This window comes from Notolepis coatsorum (genome assembly GCF_963971535.1).
Source record: "Notolepis coatsorum genome assembly, chromosome: 18".
Classification (NCBI taxonomy): Eukaryota; Metazoa; Chordata; class Actinopteri; order Aulopiformes; family Paralepididae; genus Notolepis; species Notolepis coatsorum.
Window position 1 is genome coordinate 17,551,018 of NC_140182.1, and position 24,919 is coordinate 17,575,936.

General features: G+C 46.0%; 2 protein-coding genes across 2 annotated transcripts in view; both read left to right on the top strand.

The window, feature by feature from the left end:
• The window catches only part of LOC311245245 (receptor-type tyrosine-protein phosphatase beta-like), a gene marked incomplete at its 3' end in the record, with an annotated part of 16,668 nt that extends 16,474 nt beyond the window's left edge, over positions 1-194 (top strand). The window contains exon 8 of the mRNA XM_084335080.1: positions 189-194. Coding sequence (XP_084191206.1) covers positions 189-194 — 6 coding nt within the window. The remainder of the gene's footprint in view (positions 1-188) is intronic.
• ptprbl (protein tyrosine phosphatase receptor type B, like) overlaps positions 96-24,919 on the top strand; it is a 72,991-nt gene continuing 48,167 nt past the window's right edge. The window contains exons 1-9 of the mRNA XM_084334313.1: positions 96-267; positions 376-664; positions 4,455-4,760; positions 8,156-8,464; positions 10,059-10,322; positions 12,732-13,007; positions 13,563-13,829; positions 17,791-18,060; positions 23,172-23,435. Of these exons, the coding sequence (XP_084190439.1) occupies positions 208-267; positions 376-664; positions 4,455-4,760; positions 8,156-8,464; positions 10,059-10,322; positions 12,732-13,007; positions 13,563-13,829; positions 17,791-18,060; positions 23,172-23,435 (2,305 nt within the window). The 5' untranslated portion in view covers positions 96-207. The remainder of the gene's footprint in view (positions 268-375; positions 665-4,454; positions 4,761-8,155; positions 8,465-10,058; positions 10,323-12,731; positions 13,008-13,562; positions 13,830-17,790; positions 18,061-23,171; positions 23,436-24,919) is intronic.

Sequence of the window (24,919 nt, forward strand, 5' to 3'; positions counted from 1 at the left end):
GAGGAACCACTGGAACGCTACAGAGACAACACGTACATTGGCAGCGATTTGCGTACAGCATGCCAAGCAAGCATGGTAGTTCATTTGTGAAGCAGATCGTTTCCTTTGGTTTCAGACGTTAGTTATGACAACCAATCGCGTAATAATAATAGCCTTTATATTTTTGGAATTGTTCACTGAACAAACAGATTTAAATCAACGACCGCGATGTTCAAATGCGCAACAGGTTATTATCTGATACGTTGTTTATTGTGGAGTTTTCTGATGGTGAGTAGTTGCAGGTTTTTGATAATTTTGACTTTATTTGTGTCTCTTCTTCCCACACACTACTACTACAGCCGTTTACTTACCTGTATTAATTTCATGCTTTTCCAGATCCAGACCACCACACAACAAGCTGTCAAGTGCTCTGTCAATGTAACAGAAATCGACGCCAACACGGATTATATTGTTCTCAAATTAACCACATTTGGCGAAGCCTGCAACTTCACGGTGTCTCATGAGAAGAACACTCGCTCAGACGTCACCGCTGACTGCGATCGATATGGAGCGGGTTGTGACGTTTACATGTGCGAGATAATTGATCTGGAACCTGGGACTTTGCATCATCTGCGGGTGGTGTCCAAGAAGGATGGAGAGAGGCTCAACATATCCGTGCGCACAGGTAAGAACTCCCCTTTAAATAGTTGTATTTTTTACTAAAATATAATGCGGGATTTAAGCCACTGTATTTGTTATATACATAATGCTATGCATTTATTCAATAATCACTGCATTTATCACCCCTTCTATGTATAGCCTACTTTGTATATTCTGCGCAAGAATATACCTTTAAAAAGCAGTCTTTCTCCTCGTCATCGACACACTGTAGAATTATTTTGTGGAACAATTGATTGTGGAACTTTATTCTAACTAAACAACTATTGTAACTGGTTTGGCTAAACTAATTGTCTGTTGTGCAGAACCTAATGTCCTTTTTCATACCATGCCATGTGTCGACTAATGGAAGATTGATTGATTGAAAACTTTATTAACAGATTGCAGAATGGGTACAGTACAGCTCAATACATACAATTGTTAAGGCAAGGGGATGCAGACCAGAGAAAGACTTTCGTCTTGTTTACATCAGGGTCCCCCATTTTCAATTCATCTTAACATTATATGACATACACGACATACAGATAGACAGTACTGCTACATCTATACATTTATGACATACCAGATTTGCAAATACAGTACTGTTTGTGATACAAAAAGAGTCTAGAAAAGAGAGTATATACATTTGACGTAGAAACTGTACATTGGAGGAGGTTGGGTAGGTGGGGTGGGGGGGGGGACTGTACATTGGAGGTGGTTGGGTGGGGGGGTTGGGTAGGAGGGGTGGGTGGGGGACATTGTACAATTGTACAAGCAAAACTGTTCATTGGAATATTGACAAAACCATACTTGGTCATTTACTGTACATTGGAGGGGGTTGGGTTAGGACATTTACAGGGGCCCGTTTCGAATTGCAGTCTCCCGTAGGTGTTCTTTGAGAGTGGTTTTGAAAGTGGGTAGTGATTCACATTCCTTTACATGGTTTGGCTAAACTAATTGTCTGTTGTGCAGAACCTAATGTCCTTTTTCATACCATGCCTTGTGTCGACTAATGGAAGACTATAGAACAGGTGCCTCCTAGATTTTTAACATTTCTCAGAAAGGTTGTGGTTCAAAATGTTTGAAATATTCAGATTATTAGGATACAAGTCTTTCTTGAAGATGAAAAACATTATTTATTCTTGTTTTTCTTTGACTTAGTTAGGCCTATTGGCTATACTGTAGGGCTACATCACGAAAATGTATCTCAGTGTATTTATGGCCAACATATAGCATATGGACCTATTTTATAAATAGAAAACCATCCATGCAGCTGCAGGCACATCACGTGCCACCACAAGAGATAACAAGCAAAAATCACAAATTCACTGATTATTGTAATTTGTGCCCTTGTAGCCGATACAGTAATTGTATTCTCAGTTGAATATCCAAGTTAATGTGTCTTGATGACAGTCAACTCAAGCTGTGCCAGCACAGCCAAAGACCTACTCTATTTTTTTCTTCATTAAAATCTCTGTACATCCTTTGTACATTGTCAAGGCCACAACCTCTGTGTACTGCCAAGAAGCTCCTGCCAGAAACCGTTTTGTCCACTAGTCTATCAAAGCCCCTGGCTAGGACACACCGCTACTCCAATCATCTAGGTTGTAAAACGAGAGGTCGGTAACAATGCCGAGCATCTAATCTTAAGTGTTTGTTTTCCAGACACATCTCCTCTCTCCCATGAGCCACTTCCCGCCTTGCATTGTTTCTTTGTACTAACGGATACAGGAGGCCTTCAATTCGTTTGTTTTCGTGGGACGGATAGATTAGGTTCAGAGAATTCAGGGAATCCAAGACGTTATTCTTTTCCTCGAGAGAAGGGTTGAAGATTTTTGTTTGTCGAGGATAAAGAACGAGATAAGACATGCGTGGGTCCTGGAAGCTGAAACTGTAATTACGGCTTTAGTCGCAAAAACCTTGACTAGAGATATTTGTTTTAGCAACAGCCACATATTGCAGACATATTTTCCTGTTGCTATAGCTTATTGGTATAGCTTCTATTGGTCTTCTCAATGGGTTCTGCATTCATGGTAAATGGTAAATGGACTGCATTTAAATAGCAGCTTTTATCCAAAGTGCTTTTCAATTTACTTATGCCTCACATTCACCCATTCACTCACATTCACACACCAACCGCAGAGGTAGTGACCGTGCAAGGTGCCAACCTGCTCATCGGGGGCAGTTAGGGGTTAAGTGTCTCGCTCAAGGACACTTTGACTCGCTGCCGGGAGGAGCCGGAAATTGAACCGGGACCCATCTGATTACCAGACGACCGCTCTCTACCTCCTGAGCAACTGTCGCCCCATTATGCCTTTTGTATTGGACATTATTGTCCTCTGGGTTTTGTCGATCTGCCAACAGGATTCCTTGGGAAGCAAAGAAGGGTCCTCAGAGAGGAAGCCATTATTAACAGAGGGTTATAGTTCAGCATTGAACTGTGGGGAGGGGGGGGGGGGGCTGGTCCCTCCCAACCATAGAACTATATATAAAGGCCCCAACCTGCTCCGCTCCTCTCCATTTTGGCTCTTTTTCCCTGCCGTTTCGTGTGGCCAGGCTCCCACTCAATGCAGACACATGCAGGTCTCCCAGCAGAAAGGACACATTCTTTAAGCAACCAAAACAATCTTATCAACCTCCTCCATCGCTGCCACTACTGGCCTTCGGCTGAGGCACAAAGACAGGATAGCCTCTCTGTGCTGTTGTGTAACACCAGAGAAGTGTTTAAGAGAATCCAGTGCACATTTCGGACAAAAACACGAAGGCTATTATTTGATATTTCATTTGATATTTGACTATGATAGGATTCAGTTTGATTCTGTAACATGGTTGATCTATTGTGATCGAGGTTAAATCGCGCGCTACATCGTTTCTATAAACCGACTGAGGTTGAGACAGAGAGTGCGGTTTTATTGTAAGCTCTGTTTCCCATTTGAATGGAAAAAAAATGGAGGCACCATTCTCTGAATCTGGACAAAGAAATAATGCATTCTGAACGGCATAGTTGATTTACAATATGTTAGTGATCTGATTTGATATACAAACATTCCAGTGATTGAATTGGATCTTTGCCTTTTTGAATCCAAATCGATGAATCCATTCCTTACATCCCTATCATACAGCAAGACATTAAATACATGCATCAGAATGGCACATCTGGTGGGTGCGGCTGGGTAGCGCAGTGGACTAAGTACTCGCCTACCACCGCAGAGACTCTGGGGTCGAATCCAGCTGTCAGCGGTACCTCCGGCTTGGTCAGTGGTACCTACTAACGCAATTTGCAGTGTTAGCGGGTGGGAAGCCGGTGGGGTATGTGTCCTGGTCGCTGCAAACTGCGACTCCTACTGGTCGCGCCTGTTCAGCAGGGAGGGGATCTGGGGGAAATAGCGCGAAACTCTGCATGCGTTACGAACTTACGTTCCCCCGGTGAAACTCCTCGCTGTCAGGTGAAAAGAAGCGCCTATACCTTTGGTGGAAAACACCAGTCGAAGTGTCCTTGAGCAAGACACTTAAGCCCTGACAGCGCCTCCCGGTGAGCAGGTTGGCACCTTGCATGGTTGCTTGAATGTGTGAATGTGTGGCATCGATTGTAAAGCTCTTTGGATAAAAGCACTATATAAATGCAGTCCATTTACCATTTATAAGCTGTAGGTTGTTATGCCAGACCGTTTGACCACATTGGGAGCATGGTCAAAAGGTGTCACATGAGGATCGGGACGTGTCAGGGATATATACCATGCCACCGGTTGTGGCATAAGTCCAGTTAGTCTCCCAGGAGACAAACTCCTAAACCCCCTGTCGTCTCTTCTCTTTCTCAGACCCGGTGGGCCCGGCCAGGCTGGAGGTCCAACCGGACGAGGCCCAGTATAAGAGTCAGTCTCAGGTTCAGAACGGTTCCTCGGGCCTACGGGTCTTCTGGCCCCCCTCCCCGGGGCACGTGGACTGGTACGAGCTCACTCTGGTGGAGGCTATTACCGGAGCCAGCCGCAGCACCCGCGTCATGGGCACCGCTGCGCCCCGGTCCGGCTTCACCGCCCTCACCCCTGGCACCCTGTATGCCCTCAGCCTGGTCGCCACTGCGGGCAACAAGACGGCTCCACCGGTCCAGACGACCACAGTCACAGGTGAGTAGGGATGGGGAGTTCCATTGAGTGGTCTCGTACTGGAGGTGACTCAGATGAAGAACCATATACGGCATGACTCTGTTTTAAGTTTTCACAGGAATAATGTTTTCATACTGTGTTACCTAGAGATGGTAAGTTGGAGTGTTGTGTTCAGTAGAGGTTGAGTACTTTCCTGTGATATATCACATTCACACTCCAAGTGATTTCATTTGTGCAGTGGTTAAAAGACAACATACAGTCACAATACATAGACACTCACCACAAAAAAAAACACCAACTACATTAAAACTACAGTAAGAAACACCACTATAACACCAGACCTACAGTAGGCGTTCAGCAGTCTGATGGAGGTAGGTAGGCACCTTAGTATGAAAAAAGTACTTTTTCCTGTTCAGTTTTGGGAAAACAAAAGAAGTATGCAAATTTATCTTAGTGTTTCACTAGTTGAGTAGCTGGTAACAAAACACTTATTCGTGCTCAATGCTGCTCATCCCTATAGGTGAGGGGATATTTCACATAGAATCAGTGTGAGGCTTACAGCTATCAAGTTATGAATGAATTATTTTATGAATGAATGAATTATGAATGAATCATTTTATTTCGAATGTTTACAAATAAATAAACAAACAAATTTTTTTCTAACATTTTCACAAATAAACAAACGAAAAGGATAGGTTTGAAGCCGAAGGCTTATAGAGCAACCTACCCCTAATTCAAAAAACAAATTCAAAAAAGTTAAAGTTTTCAAAATATAACAAACAAAAAAATAAATCAACAATCAAAAATCAACAAAAACCGATCCAGAAAAGAACAAAAAAGGTTAAAGGTTGCAAGATAAAACAAACAAACAAACAAACAAACAAAAAAATCAACAGTCAACAAAAAACATTCCTGAAAAGAACATAAGCCAACATAGGACAATCTAAAATTCATCTTCAATACCAGAGTTTCATGGTAGAAAAAAAAACAGATTGTAGGTTAAATTTTACTATAAGATTCTAGAACCCTGTTTTTAAACATCTTTTTAAACTTGAAAATACTCCTGCTGTTTTTTATTTCATCCGGTATATTGTTCCAGAGTTTCACTCCTTTAACTGACACCTTTATCAACAACTTCAGCTACTTTATGCTTCACACCCTACAAATTGCCTCCTTGGACATGCCAAAAGCTAGCCAATTCATATCCTGCACTTCACTGAATGTGAATGTATGTCGCCAGGAGACTGATGTGTATCTGCACGCACACAGGATGCAACGGGACACACGTTGCATACGCAGAAACAATAACGTACACTACAGTAACCTTCATTGTCTTACAGTACAGGTGTCTGTGTGGGAACGAATTGTGTTTACATTCACATTCATGTTGTACCCCCTGGGTAAATTGAGTCCCATTGATTGGATAGTTCCTTTATAGATTGTTTATGCTCGATGAAAAGGAAGTATCCTAAAACCCCCAAAGTGGTACGTGCCTCTAACAGAAGACAGTCAAAGCTCTCACTTTGCTGGCATTTTTGCACACCACACAGTGTCCTGACATGTGTTTTTATTTTTTATTTTTTATTTTTCTTATCTTTTCCCCCCTCCTTTTTCCGATTTTTCTCCCATCCCACTGTTAGTCGTTATGCCAATTCCCAACCCCCTTCCTGGTTGTTGCGCACCCCCCCCCCCCCCTACTGTTGGTCCGAGAGGCCGGAGACTGTCACATGCTTTCCTCCGACGCATGTGCAGCCAGCCGGCAGCCAGCCTGGCCGCGCAGATTCTCACCGGGAGAGTGTAACGTGTGGAAGGTCGCACTACCTCTCACCAGATCCTACCTTCGCTGAGCAGGCACCCCGACCGAACTGTAGGGGTCGCTGTCCACAACGCCCAGGACCCACCCACGGCTTCCCTCCCCTAACTCAGCCAAACGAGTTAGTATAGCGATCAGCCCAAGCCAAGGCAATGCTGACTCTCCGGGAGTCCGCAGCCTCTTGCATTGGTGACGAGCACAATCTCTGCTACGCCACCTGACCGCCCTCTGACATGTGTTTTTGACATGGGTTGTGGTACAAACTACCTATGAAGTTGTCCAACACGATGTGGTGCACAACCAAACAAACAGAGTGCTTTTGAAACACCTGATCTATGATATTGGATTCTAAAGTATCTACACAGAGTGTGTTTCTCTGTGTCAAATGTCTACAGCTGTGGTTCTCAACCTTTCTCCTGTCAAGGACCCCAACATGTATACGCATTATGCTACAGACCTCCGTTTCATACGAGTTTTACTTGGGGAACCCCCCCCCCCCCCCCCCCCCCCCCCATTTGAGCAGATTTTTGTTGTTGTTAGATAGAAATAAATCCAGAATCCATGACACGCCCTCAAGACCCCTACGCTCGGCATCTTCTGGCCGCCTCAGACCTACTCCTATCCGAGCTCCGGGAGGGTCATCAAAGAGAAGTCACCTATTCTCGGTCCTTGCCCCACAATGGTGGAACGAACTTCCCACCACAGTTAGGACAGCCGAAACCCGTCCAATCCTTCGCCGTCGACTAAAGACGCACTTCTTCAGTCATTATCTGAAATGGAAGAAAAAAAACTCTAACCCTAACTAACCTTACTGTCATGCACTTGTCCTAATAAACTAACCTACACTGTAGCACTCAACACTTTGATGAACATTGTTACTCAGCTGATAGAGTTGTGCCCTTCCTGATGACTTGTTGTACAGAACTTGTAAGTCGCTTTGGATAAAAGTGTCAGCTAAATGACTAAATGTAAATGTAAATGAGGAGACAGCTTTTCTATATCCCATGGCACAACAAAAGGGGTGAAATCAATGGCAAAATGTATACTAGTAAATAATCATTTTCTTTAGTGAATATCTTAGTCGAGATGTCACTGTTGTGGAACAGCTGTTTCCTGGGGCGCTGTTCAGCTAAATTGAGCAAACTGGATAATAGTGTGTCTCTGTGAAATGTTGCGTTTCTTTTATCTTTTTTTTATATAGTTTTAATCAGACTTATCACAGTTTCAAGCTGATACTGTGTTTTATTATTGCAAAATATAATACAGTCTCCATAATAAAGTATAGGAGCTTTTGAGACAGCGGGCAGAGCCAAATGGAATGTCACTTCTGCGGTCTATTGACCCTTTCTCAAACCCTGCCCTCTTTTCCTGATCCTCCAATCACAACTGTTGCTTTTCCTTGAACAACCGTTGTGATTGGAGGATCAAGAAAAGAGGGTGGAGCTTGAACTGACCCCCAACACTGCCAAGTCTTTAATCTAAAAGGTTGTCAAGAAAATTATAAATAATAAATAATAAATAAAAGTCTCAACCCGTGTCATCAAAACGTTTCTCTGTATTTTACCCAGTGTCTATATTGAGTTTCTGTCATTTTCTCCCCCAGCTCCATCCTCCGTCAGAGGCCTCCAGGTGTCGGCCTCCTCCCCAGACAGCCTCAGTGTTTCCTGGCAGGCCGGCCCGGGCAGGAGTGAGCTATTCAGGGTTCTTCTGAGGGACCAGGAGGGGGACCTGGTGAGGAACATCACCCTGCAGAGCACCGTCACCTCCGTCGCCCTCAACGACCTGCCTGGGACCTTGTACACTGTCACCTCCGTCGACCTCAACGACCTGCTACCCGGGACCTTGTATACCGTCACCGTGGTGACTGAAGCTGTTGGCCTGCAGAGCTCTGTGTCCAAACAGTCAGTGACAGGTAGCTACAGTAGCAGCTTTGATGACAGTCACCATCACCGTTGTCTCTTTTACGGTATCTTAGCGGAGGGAGTCGCTAGATTACCATACAAAAGTCTAGAGTACCGTTTTTATGGATAACGGTATACAGGACTTTTGTTACCACTGTTAAGATTCCAGAATAACAATTGAATTACAATTCAATTGTGTTACAATTTTGCAGAACTTCAGTGTTTAGAAAAGAAAAACGGTTGTGATTGGAGGATCAAGGAAAGAGGGCGAGGTTTGAGACAGGTTGATCGGCTAGAGGGGCATCATAACGAAATGCAGATGTACCCTGTTCAGAGCAATAATATACTTAGCCTGGATTCAGCACTTCTTCACAATTCACAATTCTATTGCCTGAGTCATGGAATTATTATAGGAATTCTGGCGGAAAAAAGGGGAGAAGTGGGCGATTCAAGCCCTGTGTGTTCATCTCCAACTCTAACAAGAGAGCAGGGCATTGTTAAGGGTTATGTTAACGGTTTAACAACACAATCGACTCACTTGGAAGCTCATTGTTTTGCTTTCCAGCCGCTGCGCCCTCCTCTCTCTCTGTTCACACACAGCAGTCAGCGTCACGCTCTCCGTCTCTCTGTCGCTGTTTCCAGGATATTTTAGGCCTTTCTCTTCCCCGCCCTTCCTCTGTCTGCAGCTGGCTGCCCCATCTAAAGCCCTGCCCCTCCTGCCCCTCCTGCCCCCCGCACCGCCTCACTGTAAATCTGTTCGTAGCCGAGAGAGATTGGAATCTGATAGCGGGTTGTTGCAAGCGCAGCTTTTTCTTCTCTGGGAAAATGGGACGTTTCATTCCAGAACGAGACGTTCAGACTTTGATGCCTACTTCTCACAAAGTAGATAATATTACAATCTTTGTTATTTCTATTGTCATGCTATCGTCATTATTGTTATTGTTATTATTATTATTGTCCTGTGACATCTTGTTTATTATTATCATTATATTGTGTGTTATGTTTTATGTTTCATGTAAAAGATAAGAAGGACATTACAAAAATTAAAAATTAAAAAAATAGATACTAGATACTCGAGGCGCCTGCGGCCTTGCTGAGCAAAGGAAGTATATAACCCACACATTTGAGGATATAATGTCAACACCAGAACAGTCAAAAAGACACAGGGCATATGATAAATCAAAAAGACACAGGGCATATGATAAATCAAAAAGACACAGGGCATATGATAAATCAAAAAGACACAGGGCATGTGATAAATCAAAAAGACACAGGGCATGTGATAAATCAAAAAGACACAGGGCATATGATAAATCAAAAAGACACAGGGCATATCATAAATCAAAAAGACACAGGGCATATGATAAATCAAAAAGACACAGGGCATATGATAAATCAAAAAGACACAGGGCATATCATAAACCAAAAGACACAGGACATACACACAGAGTCTAGCACTCACTACGGAAATGGCCGCAAGTCAAAGTCCTCATTTGACCCATTTTGGAGTGTAGTGCATCACCCAGCCCTTCTTTACACCAAGGCTGGTTTCATCTCTCGTGCTTCAGTTCAATACAGGTTATTATTTGTCAAACCCCCCCCCAGTGCCTGCAGCGGTCTCGGACCTGCGGCTGGACAACAACGGCAGCTTGGACGCTCTGAGAGCCTCCTGGGTGTCGGCCAGAGGAGGGGTGGACGCCTACCTGGTGTCCCTGTCGGCCCTGGGCACCGCCACCCAGGAGCGCAGGCTGGCCCCCAACGCCACACACGCACTCTTCCAGGGCCTGACGCCGGGACGTGCCTACCAGCTGTCTGTCAGGACCAGGACGGGAGAGCAGAGCACCGAGGCCAAGAGCAGCGGCAGGACAGGTACAGTCCCAACAAGCGAAATTAACTGATTGTAAATTCTAGGGATGCTCGATATTGGCTTTTTTACCGATACGGATATTCCGATATTGTCCAACTCTTAATTTCCGATACCGATACCGATATATGCAGGGTTTCCCCCCAAAAAAAACTGAATAATTTCAGGTAACTAATAATTTCACTGGATGCATTCAAAAGGCTTTCTAAATGTAAGCATTATCTGTGCAAAATATGATCATTAAAAAAGTAAAAATTAACATTACATATCTCTTGTTGTTGAATTAAACCAACATGCATACTTTTGACAATAAATAAAATAAGAATTGGTTCTTACTTGCTTGCCTGGGTAAATAAAGGTTAAATAAATGTAAAAAAAAAATATATATATATATATATATATATATATATATATATATATATATATATATATATATATATATATATATATTGTTATTGTTTTTTCTTTTTTTTTGACCGATACCGATATTTTCCGATATCACATTTTACTGCCGATATCGGCCGATAATATCGGTCGGCCGATAATATCGGACATCCCTAGTAAATTCACTAGAGGTTGAAGAGATCCTATGTTGATCCTAGGTTTCATTTCCTCCTCTGGTGAGTCCCTACTTAATTCCATAGATATTTCAGATCCAGGAGAAAACCTTGGTACAAGATGTCCTCAGATAGGGACCATGGTGGCCTAATGCCTATCTATATAACGGTCCTTTTACTACCATAGTGTCTTTATACCTGTATCACTGCACCTACATGTTAATACTACAACTCTGTACATACATCTGATTAGCACTATTACTCGGTAGTACTAATTTATAATATTTTATATCCAGTTTAATCACCTGTACATTATATATTACTATTGCACTTTACCGCTACATTTGCACTCTGGTTGGATGCCAAACTTCTTTTCATTGTACTGAAACTAATCTAATCTAATCTAATCTAATCTACTAAAAGAAACTATCATCTAAAACAAAAGTAAAGCTGTTGGCTGTGATGACACATTAATGACATTCATTAATAACAGAAAAGGTTTATTACCATTTTTTTATCATCATTCCTGCTTCAGAAATCCTCCAAATTCATATACTGTTCATTAGTGAATTTATTCACCCTCTCTCCTCCTTCTCCTCCTTTCCCCCTCTCTCCTCCTCCTCCTTTCCCCCTCTCTCCTCCTTTCCTTCTCCTTTCCCCCTCTCTCCTCCTCCTTCTCCTCCTTTTCCCCTCTCTCCTCCTCCCTCTCCTCCTTTCCCCTTCTCTTCTCCTCCTCCTTTCCCCCTCTCTCCTCCTCCTTCTCCTCCTTTCCCCCTCTCTCCTCCTCCTTCTCCTCCTTTCCCCTTCTCTCCTCCTCCTTCTCCTTTCCCCTTCTCTCCTCCTCCTTTCCCCCTCTCTCCTCCTCCTTCTCCTCCTTTCCCCCTCTCTCCTCCTCCACTCCTTTCCCCTTCTCTCCTCCTCCTTCTCCTCATTTCCCATTCTCTCCTTCTCCTCCTTTCCCCCTCTCTCCTCCTCCTTCTCCTTTTCCCTTCTCTCCTCCTCCTTTCCCCCTCTCTCCTCCTCCTTCTCCTCCTTTCCCCCTCCTCCTCCTTTCCCCCTCTCTCCTCCTCCTTCTCCTCCTTTCCCCCTCTCTCCTCCTCCTTCTCCTCCTTTCCCCCTCTCTCCTCCTTCTCCTCCTTTCCCCTTCTCTCCTCCTCCTTCTCCTTTCCCCCTCTCCTCCTTCTCCTCCTTTCCCCCTCTCTCCTCCTTCTCCTTTCCCCCTCTCTCCTCCTCCTTCTCCTCCTTTCCCCCTCTCTCCTCCTCCTTCTCCTCCTTTCCCCCTCTCTCCTCCTTCTCCTCCTTTCCCCCTCTCTCCTCCTCCTCCTTTCCCCCTCTCTCCTCCTTTCCTTCTCCTTTCCCCCTCTCTCCTCCTTCTCCTCCTTTCCCCCTCTCTCCTCCTCCTCCTTTCCCCCTCTCTCCTCCTTTCCTTCTCCTTTCCCCCTCTCTCCTCCTCCTCCTTTCCCCCTCTCTCCTCCTCCTCCTTTCCCCCTCTCTCCTCCTTTCCTTCTCCTTTCCCCCTCTCTCCTCCTTTCCCCCTCTCTCCTCCTCCTCCTCCTTTCCCCCTCTCTCCTCATTTCCTTCTCCTTTCCCCCTCTCTCCTCCTCCTCCTCCTCCTTTCCCCCTCTCTCCTCCTTTCCTTCTCCTTTCCCCCTCTCTCCTCCTCTTTCTCCTTTCCCCCTCTCTCCTCCTCCTTCTCCTCCTTTCCCCTTCTCTCCTCCTCCTCCTTTCCCCCTCTCTCCTCCTCCTTCTCCTCCTTTCCCCTTCTCTCCTTCTCTTCCTTTCCCCTTCTCTCATTCTCCTCCTTTCCCCCTCTCTCCTCCTCCTCCTCCCCCCCCCCTCCTCCTCCTCCTCTTCCAGTCCCTGACAAGGTCGATAAGCTGACCATGGTGGCCCTCGGCGACGGCAGAACCCTGAGAGTGACCTGGTTGCCCCCTAGAGGCGAGTGGGAGAACTACCGCGTCCTGCTGTGGAACGGCTCGGTGGCGCTGGTGAACGACACGCTCAGTAAGCTGGCCAGACAGCAGTCCTTCTCTGTCCCAGGACTGGGCCTGGTGGCCGGAAGACTCTACAGGTCAGAGGTCGCTGTGCTGAGCGGCCCACTGGGGAACTCCGCTTACTGTCATGGAAGACTGGGTAAGTCACTACTTACATCAAAGTCAAAGTGTACTTGTCACAGATACACGTTATACATGTTGTGCAATGGCAAGGCTTTGTGTGCATGCATTAAAAAAAACATAGATTTTTTTTGGGTGGTGTTTCAATGTATAACTATGATTTCTTCGGTTGAGATATTCCGTGATGAATTTAGCATCTCTTTCTCTCTCCCTCTCCCTCCCCCCCCTCTCTCTCTCTCTCTCTCTCTCTCTCTCTCTCTCTCTCTCTCTCTCTCTCTCTCTCCCTCTATCTCTCCCTCTCTCTCTCTCTCTCTTTCTCTCTCACTCACTCACTCACTCACTCACTCACTCACTCACTCACTCACTCACTCACTCACTCACTCACTCACTCACTCACTCACTCACTCACTCTCTCTGTCTGTCTGTCTGTCTGTCTGTCTGTCTGTCTGTCTCTCTCTCTCTCCCTCTCCCTCCCTCTCTCTCTCTCTCTCTCTCTCTCCCCCCTCTCTCTCTCTCTCTACCTCTATCTCTATCTCTCTCTCCCTCTCCCTCCCCCCTCTCTCTCTCTCTCCAGCCCCGCGGCCAGCCCAGAAGCTTGTTGTCCGCCACAGCGACGAGACCACTCTGAGTGTGTTGTGGAGCCGCCCTGTGGGCCAGTGGGAGGACTACACTGCCGTCCTCAGACAGGTGGACACTGCTGCTGTGGTCACGCAGAAGCCCCTCCCCTGGGAGGCCAGGGAGTGCACCTTCAACGTCCTCACACCAGGACGCCTGTACGCCGTCACCGTGACGACCAAGAGCGGCAACCTGAGCACTTCAGCGTCTGTGACTGGACGAACCAGTGAGTTCATTTTAAGATTAAAGGGGAACTATTTTACTATTTCTTTCACTATTTGGGCACTTTTACACAATTCCTGTGAGTCTATGGAACACCTCTGTAATATATATATTTTTTTTATTCATTGTTTTGTATTTCTAATCAAGTCCTCAAAAACAGCATTTTTCTACCTCAAGATCTCGAGCTGTTTTGAGCCTGGGCTCCTAAACCACTGCGCCGGGCCTGCTGAGCGTCGTGTTCGCCTGAACATTAACATGCAGCAGTGACTATGTGACATCACATATAGGCACATTTTCAAACGACTCAGTTCAGTGAGGGTGAATATTGTGAGAGGAGAATTGGAAGAATGCACCAATATGAGAATTTTGAGACATAGATCATATTAATATAAGTTCACATAGCTAGGAAACAATGCTAAACACTCAAAAAGGCCATTTATAAGATAGTTCCCCTTTAATATATATTGATCCCCTTTGGGATGAAATAATTTAAGATGAAATAATGACGTCAGCAGCGTTTCATTCCAAAACTCTGTATATCCATTTTAGAAATATATTGTGGATATACTTTGTTACTTGATGTACACAAAATACACACACTTACTTCTCATGAAATGTTACTTTCTTAGAGGCAAAGGTCTCAAATAGCATAACTTTTTTTATAGCTGTCAAACGTTTCACATAGTAGATATCTCAGTTGGTTTCTCTTCAGGTCACAGTTACCCCCCCCCCCCCCCACACACCATGTAGACCATAGACCTCTTAACCCTTTCACTACCACACTACCAAAGGGTTAACCCTTTCACTGGGACAATACAGAACCCTTTCACTGCCACACGACAAAGGGTTAACCCTTTCACAACCACACTACAGAAGGTCAACCCTTTCACTACCACACTACAGACGGTAACCTTCTGTAGTGTGGTAGTGAAAGGGTTCTGTGGTGTGGTAGTGAAAGGGTTCTGTAGTGTGGTAGTGAAAGGGTTCTGTAGTGTGGTAGTGAAAGGGTTAACCGTCTGTAGTGTGGTAGTGAAAGGGTTCTGTAGTGTGGTAGTGAAAGGTTAACCGTCTGTAGTGTGGTAGTGAAAGGTTAACCGTCTGTAGTGTGGTAGTGAAAGGTTAACCTTCTGTAGTGTGGTAGTGAAAGGTTAACCTTCTGTAGTGTGGTAGTGAAAGGTTAACCTTCTGTAGTGTGGTAGTGATAGGGTTAACCGTCTGTAGTGTGGTAGTGAAAGGTTAACCTTCTGTAGTGTGGTAGTGAAAGGTTAACCTTCTGTAGTGTGGTAGTGAAAGGTTAACCTTCTGTAGTGTGGTAGTGAAAGGTTAACCTTCTGCAGTGTGGTAGTGAAAGGGTTAACACAAACATTCTAAATGGGCCCACCAAGGAAACTATAAAAGAAGGAAGGGTCATCACGTCACGCCCAACATTGAGTTGAATGGGATCAGCCGCCTCCTCGTCATTTAAACAGGTTATTACCTCGGATGTCAGAATCATCTGCAATGTGTTGCATCGTTAACTAAGTTAGCTGACGTTTGATATATTGGTTGGTGTATATTTCCTCAGATAGCTGGTATATTTTGAATTTTAATACAGGCTTCAATAGAACTGGCACCAAAGTCTGGCACCAAGCAGAGCAAAGAACGACGGTGTTCTGACGTCATGACCCTTCCTTCTTTTATAGTGCCCTTGGTATAGAACACTGGTATTCTGATGGGATGATCCTTCCTTCTTTTATAGTGTCCTTGTTATAAAATGCTGGTATTTCTGACGTAATGACCCTTCCTTCTTTTATAGTTTCCTTGGTGCCCCACGTTTATTTTCTGTTGCAATGTTTGCTAATGCCGTCGCCACCAGAAAGTACACGTTTGAATGTTTGAACGTTTGAATAATAAAAAAAATTTAAATCCAAATAAATAAAATAAAACGAACCTTCTCACTGTCTTATACTATCATGCACTCTTCCTACTATACTAATATGTCTTTACTACTTTGCACTCATCACTGCAGCACCCAAGTTTCAGCACTGTTTGATGAACATTGTTACTCAGCTGAAAGAGTTGTGCCCTTCCTGCTGACTTGTCGTACAGAACTTGTAAGTCGCTTTGGATAAAAGCGTCATCTAAATGACTAAATGTAAATGTTTGGCACCAAATAATAATAATAATAATAATAATAGATCAAATTTCTATAGCGCCTTTCATGAAACCCAAGGTCGCTTCACAATCACAACAAAAAATAGGGCTATAGGGAAGTAGGGAAAAAAGGGGGGGGATGAGGCCCGGGCGCGTGTATGCTTTTACCAACGCATTCGTGTTTCCGGGTTCCCGCTTTGCGCTCTGATTGCGTGCCGTGTCTCCTCTCTCAACATGTCTCCTCTCAGGGCGGCTGGGTGGCGCAGCAGTCTAAGCGCTCGTCACCAACGCGAGAGACACCGGTATCGAATCCGGCTGTCAGCGTTGCCTCCGGCTTGGGCCGGCCGTCATACTGACTCAATTGGCAGAGTCAGCGGGGAGGGGAGTCGATGGGGGGTGGTAATCTGGTCGTTGTAAACAGCGACTCCTACAGGTCGGTCAGGGCGCCTGCACAGCGAGGACAGGAGAGGGGGCGAGGGTATAGTGTGAGCCTCCCACACGTTACACCTCGCCAATGAGAGTCCGCGCTGGCAGGTGAAAAGAAGTGGCGGGCTGACTCCGCATGTATTGGGGGGGGGACATGCGATAGTATCTATCTACCCTCCCTACGACCGACCAGTGGGGGGCACATGCGAGCAACGATCAAGACAGGGGAGGGGGGAATTGGCATAACGACTCAATTGGGATGGGAGAAAAAGACAGAAAGAAAAAGGAGGAGAAAAAGTGGATAAAAAAAAAAAAAACATGTCTCCTCTCTCAGCTCCTGCCCAGGTGACCAGGAGGCTGGAGGTCTAACACGTCTCCTCTCTCTCTCTCTCAGCTCCTGCCCAGGTGACCAGGAGGCTGGAGGTCTAACATGTCTCTTCTCTCTCTCTCAGCTCCTGCCCAGGTGACCAGGAGGCTGGAGGTCTAACATGTCTCCTCTCTCTCTCTCTCTCAGCTCCTGCCCAGGTGACCAGGAGGCTGGAGGTCTAACATGTCTCCTCTCTCTCTCTCTCAGCTCCTGCCCAGGTGACCAGGAGGCTGGAGGTCTAACATGTCTCCTCTCTCTCTCTCTCAGCTCCTGCCCAGGTGACCAGGAGGCTGGAGGTCTAACATGTCTCCTCTCTCTCTCTCAGCTCCTGCCCAGGTGACCAGGAGGCTGGAGGTCTAACATGTCTCCTCTCTCTCTCTCTCAGCTCCTGCCCAGGTGACCAGGAGGCTGGAGGTCTAACATGTCTCCTCTCTCTCTCTCTCAGCTCCTGCCCAGGTGACCAGGAGGCTGGAGGTCTAACATGTCTCCTCTCTCTCTCTCTCAGCTCCTGCCCAGGTGACCAGGAGGCTGGAGGTCTAACATGTCTCCTCTCTCTCTCTCTCAGCTCCTGCCCAGGTGACCAGGAGGCTGGAGGTCTAACATGTCTCCTCTCTCTCTCTCTCTCAGCTCCTGCCCAGGTGACCAGGAGGCTGGAGGTCTAACATGTCTCCTCTCTCTCTCTCTCAGCTCCTGCCCAGGTGACCAGGAGGCTGGAGGTCTAACATGTCTCCCCTCTCTCTCTCAGCTCCTGCCCAGGTGACCAGGAGGCTGGAGGTCTAACATGTCTCCTCTCTCTCTCTCAGCTCCTGCCCAGGTGACCAGGAGGCTGGAGGTCTAACATGTCTCCCCTCTCTCTCTCAGCTCCTGCCCAGGTGACCAGGAGGCTGGAGGTCTAACATGTCTCCTCTCTCTCTCTCAGCTCCTGCCCAGGTGACCAGGAGGCTGGAGGTCTAACATGTCTCCTCTCTCTCTCTCTCTCAGCTCCTGCCCAGGTGACCAGGAGGCTGGAGGTCTAACATGTCTCCTCTCTCTCTCTCAGCTCCTGCCCAGGTGACCAGGCTGGAGGTCGGCAGCCTCGGCAGCACCGACAGCCTGCAGGCGCGGTGGGAACGCGCCGCCGGGGAGCTGGACTCGTACCGCGTGCTGCTGGTCCACGACAGCAGCGTCATCAAGAACGAGAGCGTGGCGGCCGACGTCACCAGCCTCAGCTTCCTGGCGCTGAGGCCCGGCGCCCTCTACAGGGTGGTGGTGACCACCACCGTCAGGACGGGCCAGGCCTCCAGGCAGAGCGTGGCCGAGGGACGCACCGGTAGGTCGGAGGAGGAGGACACAGACGGAGGACCTTATTTCATATATACGCTTGATTGTTAAATTGTCGTCTAAATCAAATCAAATCAAATGTATTTTGTAAGGCCCGACGACACGCGTTAATGTCCCCATGGGGCCGGACACGTCTTCTTTAAATAAATGCACAATTAATGCAACACTAGTCCCAGACGTACCCCACGCGAAGGTAAGGAAAAACTCATTAAAACCTAGCAATAGGAAAAGATGCACCACAGGCAATGTGGAGGAGAGAGACCTTAGAAGGGCCGTTCAAGGGGGGATCTCCCTTCTTAGATGTGGGTGATAGTGGTGTTGCATCTGCTCCCTATAACACCAGAGCTGCTCCCCGTATCGCACTAGATGTTTCCCGTGTTGCTCCACCGATGGGCGGAGGCAACCATGCAAGGTGTCAACCTGGTCATCGGGAGCAGTTAGGGGTTAAGTGTCTTGCTCAAGGACTAGTTAGCAGCTCCGACTAGTTAGCAGCTCCGACTAGTTAGCAGCTCCGACTAGTTAGCCACAAACTAATGCAAAGTCGAAAATCGGTCTGTGCAAAGCCTGAAATCAACGTAGACATCTACTCTGGATCAGTGTTGTAGTACTCAAGTCCGAGTCCTGGAATGATTTTCAGGACTCGTGACTCGACTTGGAGTCAGCTCTTTGACTGCCAGAGTGGACTCAACCTTGATGGACTAGGGTCATGGGGACTCGACTCGGGCTCGACTCGGGCTCTTCTTTGGTGACTTGGACTCAAACACTGGGGAGCAGGTTTCGGCGCTGGTCTCAGGGCTTGTACGGACTGGAACGTGGCCCGCAGCACGGACCGTGAGCTGGGAAAGGACTGACCGGCGACATCCACTGGTGAAGTGGGGCTATTCTGAACGTACCCTATGACCTCGTCCTCGCTGCTCTGCTCCGTCCAACGTGGTGAGTGATGGAACGTAAACAGCTCTTTGTATCTGAGAAACTGACCAGAGGATATTATTGAAAACTCGCTCTTATCTGATGCAACAGGAATTTGCCTGGAATTTTCAGGAAGCGGGGACTCCGGCAGCAAAAAAAATAATAAAGAGAAACAAAAAGTCAAGGTCCGTCTATCAAAGACTTCCCGTCAGGCAAGGGAAGAGGATGGGGGTCCTACTTTGCATTGTTAAATTCCAACAGGAGAACCTCACTTTTGTTGGAAAGTATTTGGAAGGTGTTTTCTAAACGATGGAAAGGCTTGGAAGTGATGAGAGAAGCAACACAGACTTGCTGGAGGGTCGACTCTGATGTCATTTATAACCTCGTCTTGTGGCGAAGGATCGTGCGGTGGGTCGTATCAGGGTATCAAAAAACACAGGATACCTCCGAGAACTCAATGATCTCACGATCAATAAGCTCAATGTTTGCATCTTAAAGGAACACGCCAATTTTTTGCGAAAAAAAAAAACAACAGGGCTTTTGAGGTGATGAAATCACTGCGCGCAGGCAGCAGTGGTTAGGCAAATTTATTTTTGTATATATCTGCTTAGAAAACGAAAATGTCTAAAACATTTTTTTTTTTTCTCCATGTGGTAAATACACAGGTCACAACATGTTTACAGGAATGTTTTGGAGTTGTATTTGTAGTGTATTTCGTGACTGTTGGGAACTAGGCTACACTGGCACACCTACTTCCAGTGAATGATGCTAAGCTAGGCTAATGGTGCGGCTGTTCCCTAAGCCTAATGCATGCACAGAGAAGAAAAGGGTATGTATCTGCTTGTCTAACTCCAGGGTAGATGGCAAACAAGCTAATTTCCCAAAAAGTTGGCGTGTTCCTTTAGATAACCAGTCTATTCTGAGCATAGGAAAAACGGTTTCCCCCATCTCTCTTTCTTGATCCGTATCATTTTGGTGGACTGAGTGAAGCCAGTAAATCAGACAGATGATTTCACTATGCTCAGATGTAGAGCTCATACACTTCAGGTCAAATGGCAGCTTAGAAACTACAGTTTAGTAGAGTGAGTCCAAACGTCTCAATTTCAACATTGTTATCTACAGATTAGCTGTGTGGGAGGGAGGTTTAGCTCACAAGGCTATCTATCCGTCAACAAAACCATCAACAAAACAAGGTCATGAAGACAAATAGGCCTGTTCACCAACCCTAGATCAGCATAATTATATATAGATTAGGTTTGGGTACACATCACTTTTTTCGGTACTTTAACTAACTTTAAATAATAATCATTTTTGTTTCAGTTGTAAAAATATAAGTCCAAACTTCTCAATTTCAACATTGTTATTTATTTAGAATGTTTTGTTAATTATTGTTGAAACACACCACACAAAATAAATCGCATGATCATGTATTATGTTTTTAAATGTTTAAAATATCAACATTATCTGGCCATCCTCTGTAAATATTACAGAGGATATTATTATCGCTATGTGGTGTGCTACTGGAGCGCCCCGTTTCCCATTGTCTTCTGCCCCTTTTTTCTCTCTCCTTCTCACCTTTCCATCTACCATGAATGAATGAATGAATGAATGAATGAATGAATGAAAACTTTATTTAACAGATTGCAGAATGGGTACAATACAGTACGGCTCAATACATACAATTGTTAAGGGGATGCAGACCTGAGAAAGACGTTTGTCTTGTTTCCATCAGGGTCCCCCATTTCTGCCATTTTATTCTCCCTTTCTTTTGACTTCCTCTCCTGCTTCAGTTCATTGTTTTTCTTTCTTTCTGCCTCTAGTTTGACTGGTAAAAAGCACTTTCTTTACATTTTGTATCACACACACACGCACACACACACACACACACACACACACACCCACACACACACACACCTACACACACACCTACACACCTACACACACACACACACACACACATGCACACACACACACACACACACACACACCCACACACCTACACACACACACACACACACACACACACACACACACACACACACACACACACACACACACACACACACACACACACACACACACACACACCATGCCATTGATTTCCCCAAACAAACACCAATCATGGTAATACAGTGTAGTATGTCGAGCATCATGACATCACCTTAAATGACTAATTAACAACATGCCAACTCAAAATTGAAAGTTTCTTCTTGTTTACAGTGTTGGGGAGTATTTAACTACATGCAGTTCAATTACTAGTTTAACTACCTTTTGCAGTAGTTGCGTGGTGGTTTAACTACATGCAGTTCAATTACTAGTTTAACTACATTTCGCAGTAGTTGGGTGGTAGTTTAACAGTTCAATTACTAGTTTAACTACCTTTTGCAGTAGTTGGGTGGTAGTTTAACAGTTCAATTACTAGTTTAACTACCTTTTGCAGTAGTTGGGTGGTAGTTTAACTACATGCAGTTCAATTACTAGTTTAACTACCTTTTGCAGTAGTTGGGTGGTAGTTTAACTACAGTACATGCAGTTCAATTACTAGTTTAACTACCTTTTGCAGTAGTTGGGTGGTAGTTTAACTACATTCAAATCTGTAACTTTTTCAGTGTTAACTACTTTCGGTCATGTAGTTTAGGCAGTGCATCATATCCATATCCATATCTTGATGAATTGAAAATGGAGGACCCTGATGTAAACAAGACGAAAGTCTTTCTCTGGTCTTCATCCTCTTAGCAGTTGTTAGTATTGAGCTGTACTGTATTGTACCCATTCTGCAATCTGTTAATAAAGTTTTCAATCAATCAAACCACAAAGCTCCTCAGAGTAGGGCTGCTGATCTGGGGTCGTTGAACAGACCAATTCGTCTTCACAACCGTGTTCAAACTAACAGACTGGAGCTGCTCCTAACTCGAGAGGCCTTGTGAATACGGACAGATGCTTCTTCTCTGATACGTGCCTCATTTCCCCCTGCTGCTCCCCCTCTGCTGGAACGTTAAATGAATGAATGGATGCGCTGAATATCAAAAGATTATGTTGAAATGATGAGCTAAGGCTTATCTGATTCATGAAGAGGCCAGATGTTTTAAAAGACACAAATGTGTTAGCAATTGCTTGCTAAATGAGATCCATTGTTAGCGGCAGTAATAATGATGGCACCGCAGAACAGAAACAGAATTAAACGTCAAAGCATCAGCCCTGCATGGTACTAATTAACAAAAACCACAACTCTCTTTCTCTCTCTTTCTCTCTCTCTGCTCCCTCTCTCTCTGCCCCCCCCTCTCTCTCTCTCTCTGCCCTCCTTTCTCTCTCTCTGCCCCCCTCTCTCTCTCTGCCCCCCCCTCCCCTCTCTCTCTCTCTGCCCCCCCTCCTCTCTCTCTGCCCCCCTCCCCTCTCTATCTCTCTGCCCTCCCTCTCTCTCTCTCTCTCTGCTCCCCCCTCCCCTCTCTCTCTCTGCTCCCCCTCTCTCTCCCTCTCTCTGCTCCCCCCTATCTCTCTCTGCTCCCTCTCTCTCTGCCCCTCTCTCTCTCTGCCTCCCTCTCTCTCTCTCTCTCTCTCTCTCTGCCCCCCCTCTCTCTCTCTCTCTCTCTGCCCCCCCCCCCTCCTCTCTCTCTCTGCCCCCCCCTCTCTCTCTCTCTGCCCCCCCCCTCCCCTCTCTCTCTCTGCCCCCCCTCCCCTCTCTATCTCTCTGCCCTCCCCTCTCTCTCTCTCTCTGCTCCCCCCTCCCCTCTCTCTCTCTGCTCCCCCTCCCCTCTCTCTCTCTGCTCCCCCCTCTCTCTCTCTGCTCCCCTCTCTCTCTGCCCCCTCTCTCTCTCTCTGCCCTCCCCTCTCTCTCTCTCTCTGCCCCCCTCCCCTCTCTCTCTCTGCCCCCCCTCCCCTCTCTATCTCTCTGCCCTCCCCTCTCTCTCTCTCTCTGCTCCCCCTCCCCTCTCTCTCCCTCTCTCTGCTCCCCCCTCTCTCTCTCTGCTCCCCTCTCTCTCTGCCCCCTCTCTATCTCTCTGCCCTCCCCTCTCTCTCTCTCTCTCTGCTCCCCCTCCCCTCTCTCTCTCTGCTCCCCCTCCCCTCTCTCTCCTCTCTCTGCTCCCCCCCTCTCTCTCTCTGCTCCCCTCTCTCTCTGCCCCTCTCTCTCTCTCTCTGCCCTCCCCTCTCTCTCTCTCTCTGCTCCCCCCCCCTCCCCTCTCTCTCCCTCAGTCCCCGCAGCGGTAGGCGAGGTGACGGTCAGCAACAACGGTCGCATGGACTTCCTGAGCGTGTCGTGGCGTCCCGCCCCCGGCGACGTGGACAGCTACTGGGTGACACTGAGGGACCAGGAGAGGACGGTCCACACGCTGGCCGTGTCCAGGTCCAGCCCCGAGTGTGTGTTCAAGTCCCTGGTGTCGGGACGGCTCTACAACATCTCCATCACGTCCCGCAGCGGAGCCTACGAGAACCACACCGTGGTGCAGGAGCGCACGCGTGAGTCCAGCAGGGCTGTCCCCCCCGACTGAGGATTTGGATAGTCGACTTTGATTGCCGAAATTAGCCGATAGCCGACTATCAGTCGACTATGAATATTTTTTTTACATTTTTATTAAAATACTTTTAAATATATATATATAACTAAATATATATTATATTTATTTGTCATTATGCACAGTTAAACAGACAGTTACACCGTACAATGAAAATCTTACTTTGCTAGTCCCTCCTTCACACAGAATAACAACATATAGAATAGAATAGAAATACTTTATTCATCCAGAAGGAATTAAACTAGAATAAAAAATATTAAGAAAACTTTAATGCTAAAATAGAGTATTTAGAAAGATAAATAAGAAAGAAAAAAAAGAAATAGAGAGAAATAGCAGATCGAATGAAAAGAGCATCTGCACACGCGCGCAAGAAATCACGGTTTTCATTTGCAAGCTTTCAATCTGAGGTCTTTCTCAAAGCATGAACGGGTAACAAGTGACTTATTAACAAGGAACGTGTGATTTGATTTGATTTGATTAGAATTAATTTTTTTAAATACAAGATTCCAGAAAAACGTCAAGACTTATTTCCATTGTGGTCCTTGGTCTCAGACAGATAAGCAATACAAAACATGACCATGAATAACAATTTGACAAACTACATAGACATGAACATTTTAAATGCAGTACAAACGTAGCCACAGGCAACAATGTATCAGACAACATTTTCATGCATTTTAAAATCTAGTTTTTGACATTGTCGAGGAGCCATGATTTTACTTTTTGCTTAAAATTGTGTCGGCGGCTACTGATGCATTTTAGCTGTGAAGGTAGCAAATTCCAATTTGTGGCTCCCCCAGAATTTAAAAGAACATTTGCCCATATTAGTTTTGAACCTTGGAATACGCAGGTCAGCAATGCTGGCTCTGGTGTTATGGGCAGGGGTGTAGCTCCAGATTCTGGGCCCCATGAAAGAATGTATTTGTAGGCCCCCAGTGAATGCGAGAGCAGAATTCTTTTTGGCAATTTTTTTATTGATGAAAACGCATAATATGGTTTTCACCTATACATTCGGATCAGCAGTTCAGCACCTGCACTGTTGGTGGGTGAGCCTAGTAAAGGATGTCGCATTGCGTTCATCTTCAATGAATGGACCAATGCAATAGTCTACCAAAGCCCCCCCTCTCTCTCTATATATCTCACACACACACACACACACACACACACACACACACACACACACACACACACACACACACACACACACACACACACACACACACACACACACACACACACTTCAGAAACAAACATAGTATCAATGAGAGCATCAATAATACACCTGAGTGATGTCTAGTAAAAAAAAAAAAAACACGTTTTTTTTGGGGCCCCCCCCCCAGTGCTGGGCCCTTGGAATCATCCTAAGCTACCCCCCCCAGCTACGCCCCTGGTGGGTATGCTGCATGTCCCTGTTCCACTGAAAATAAT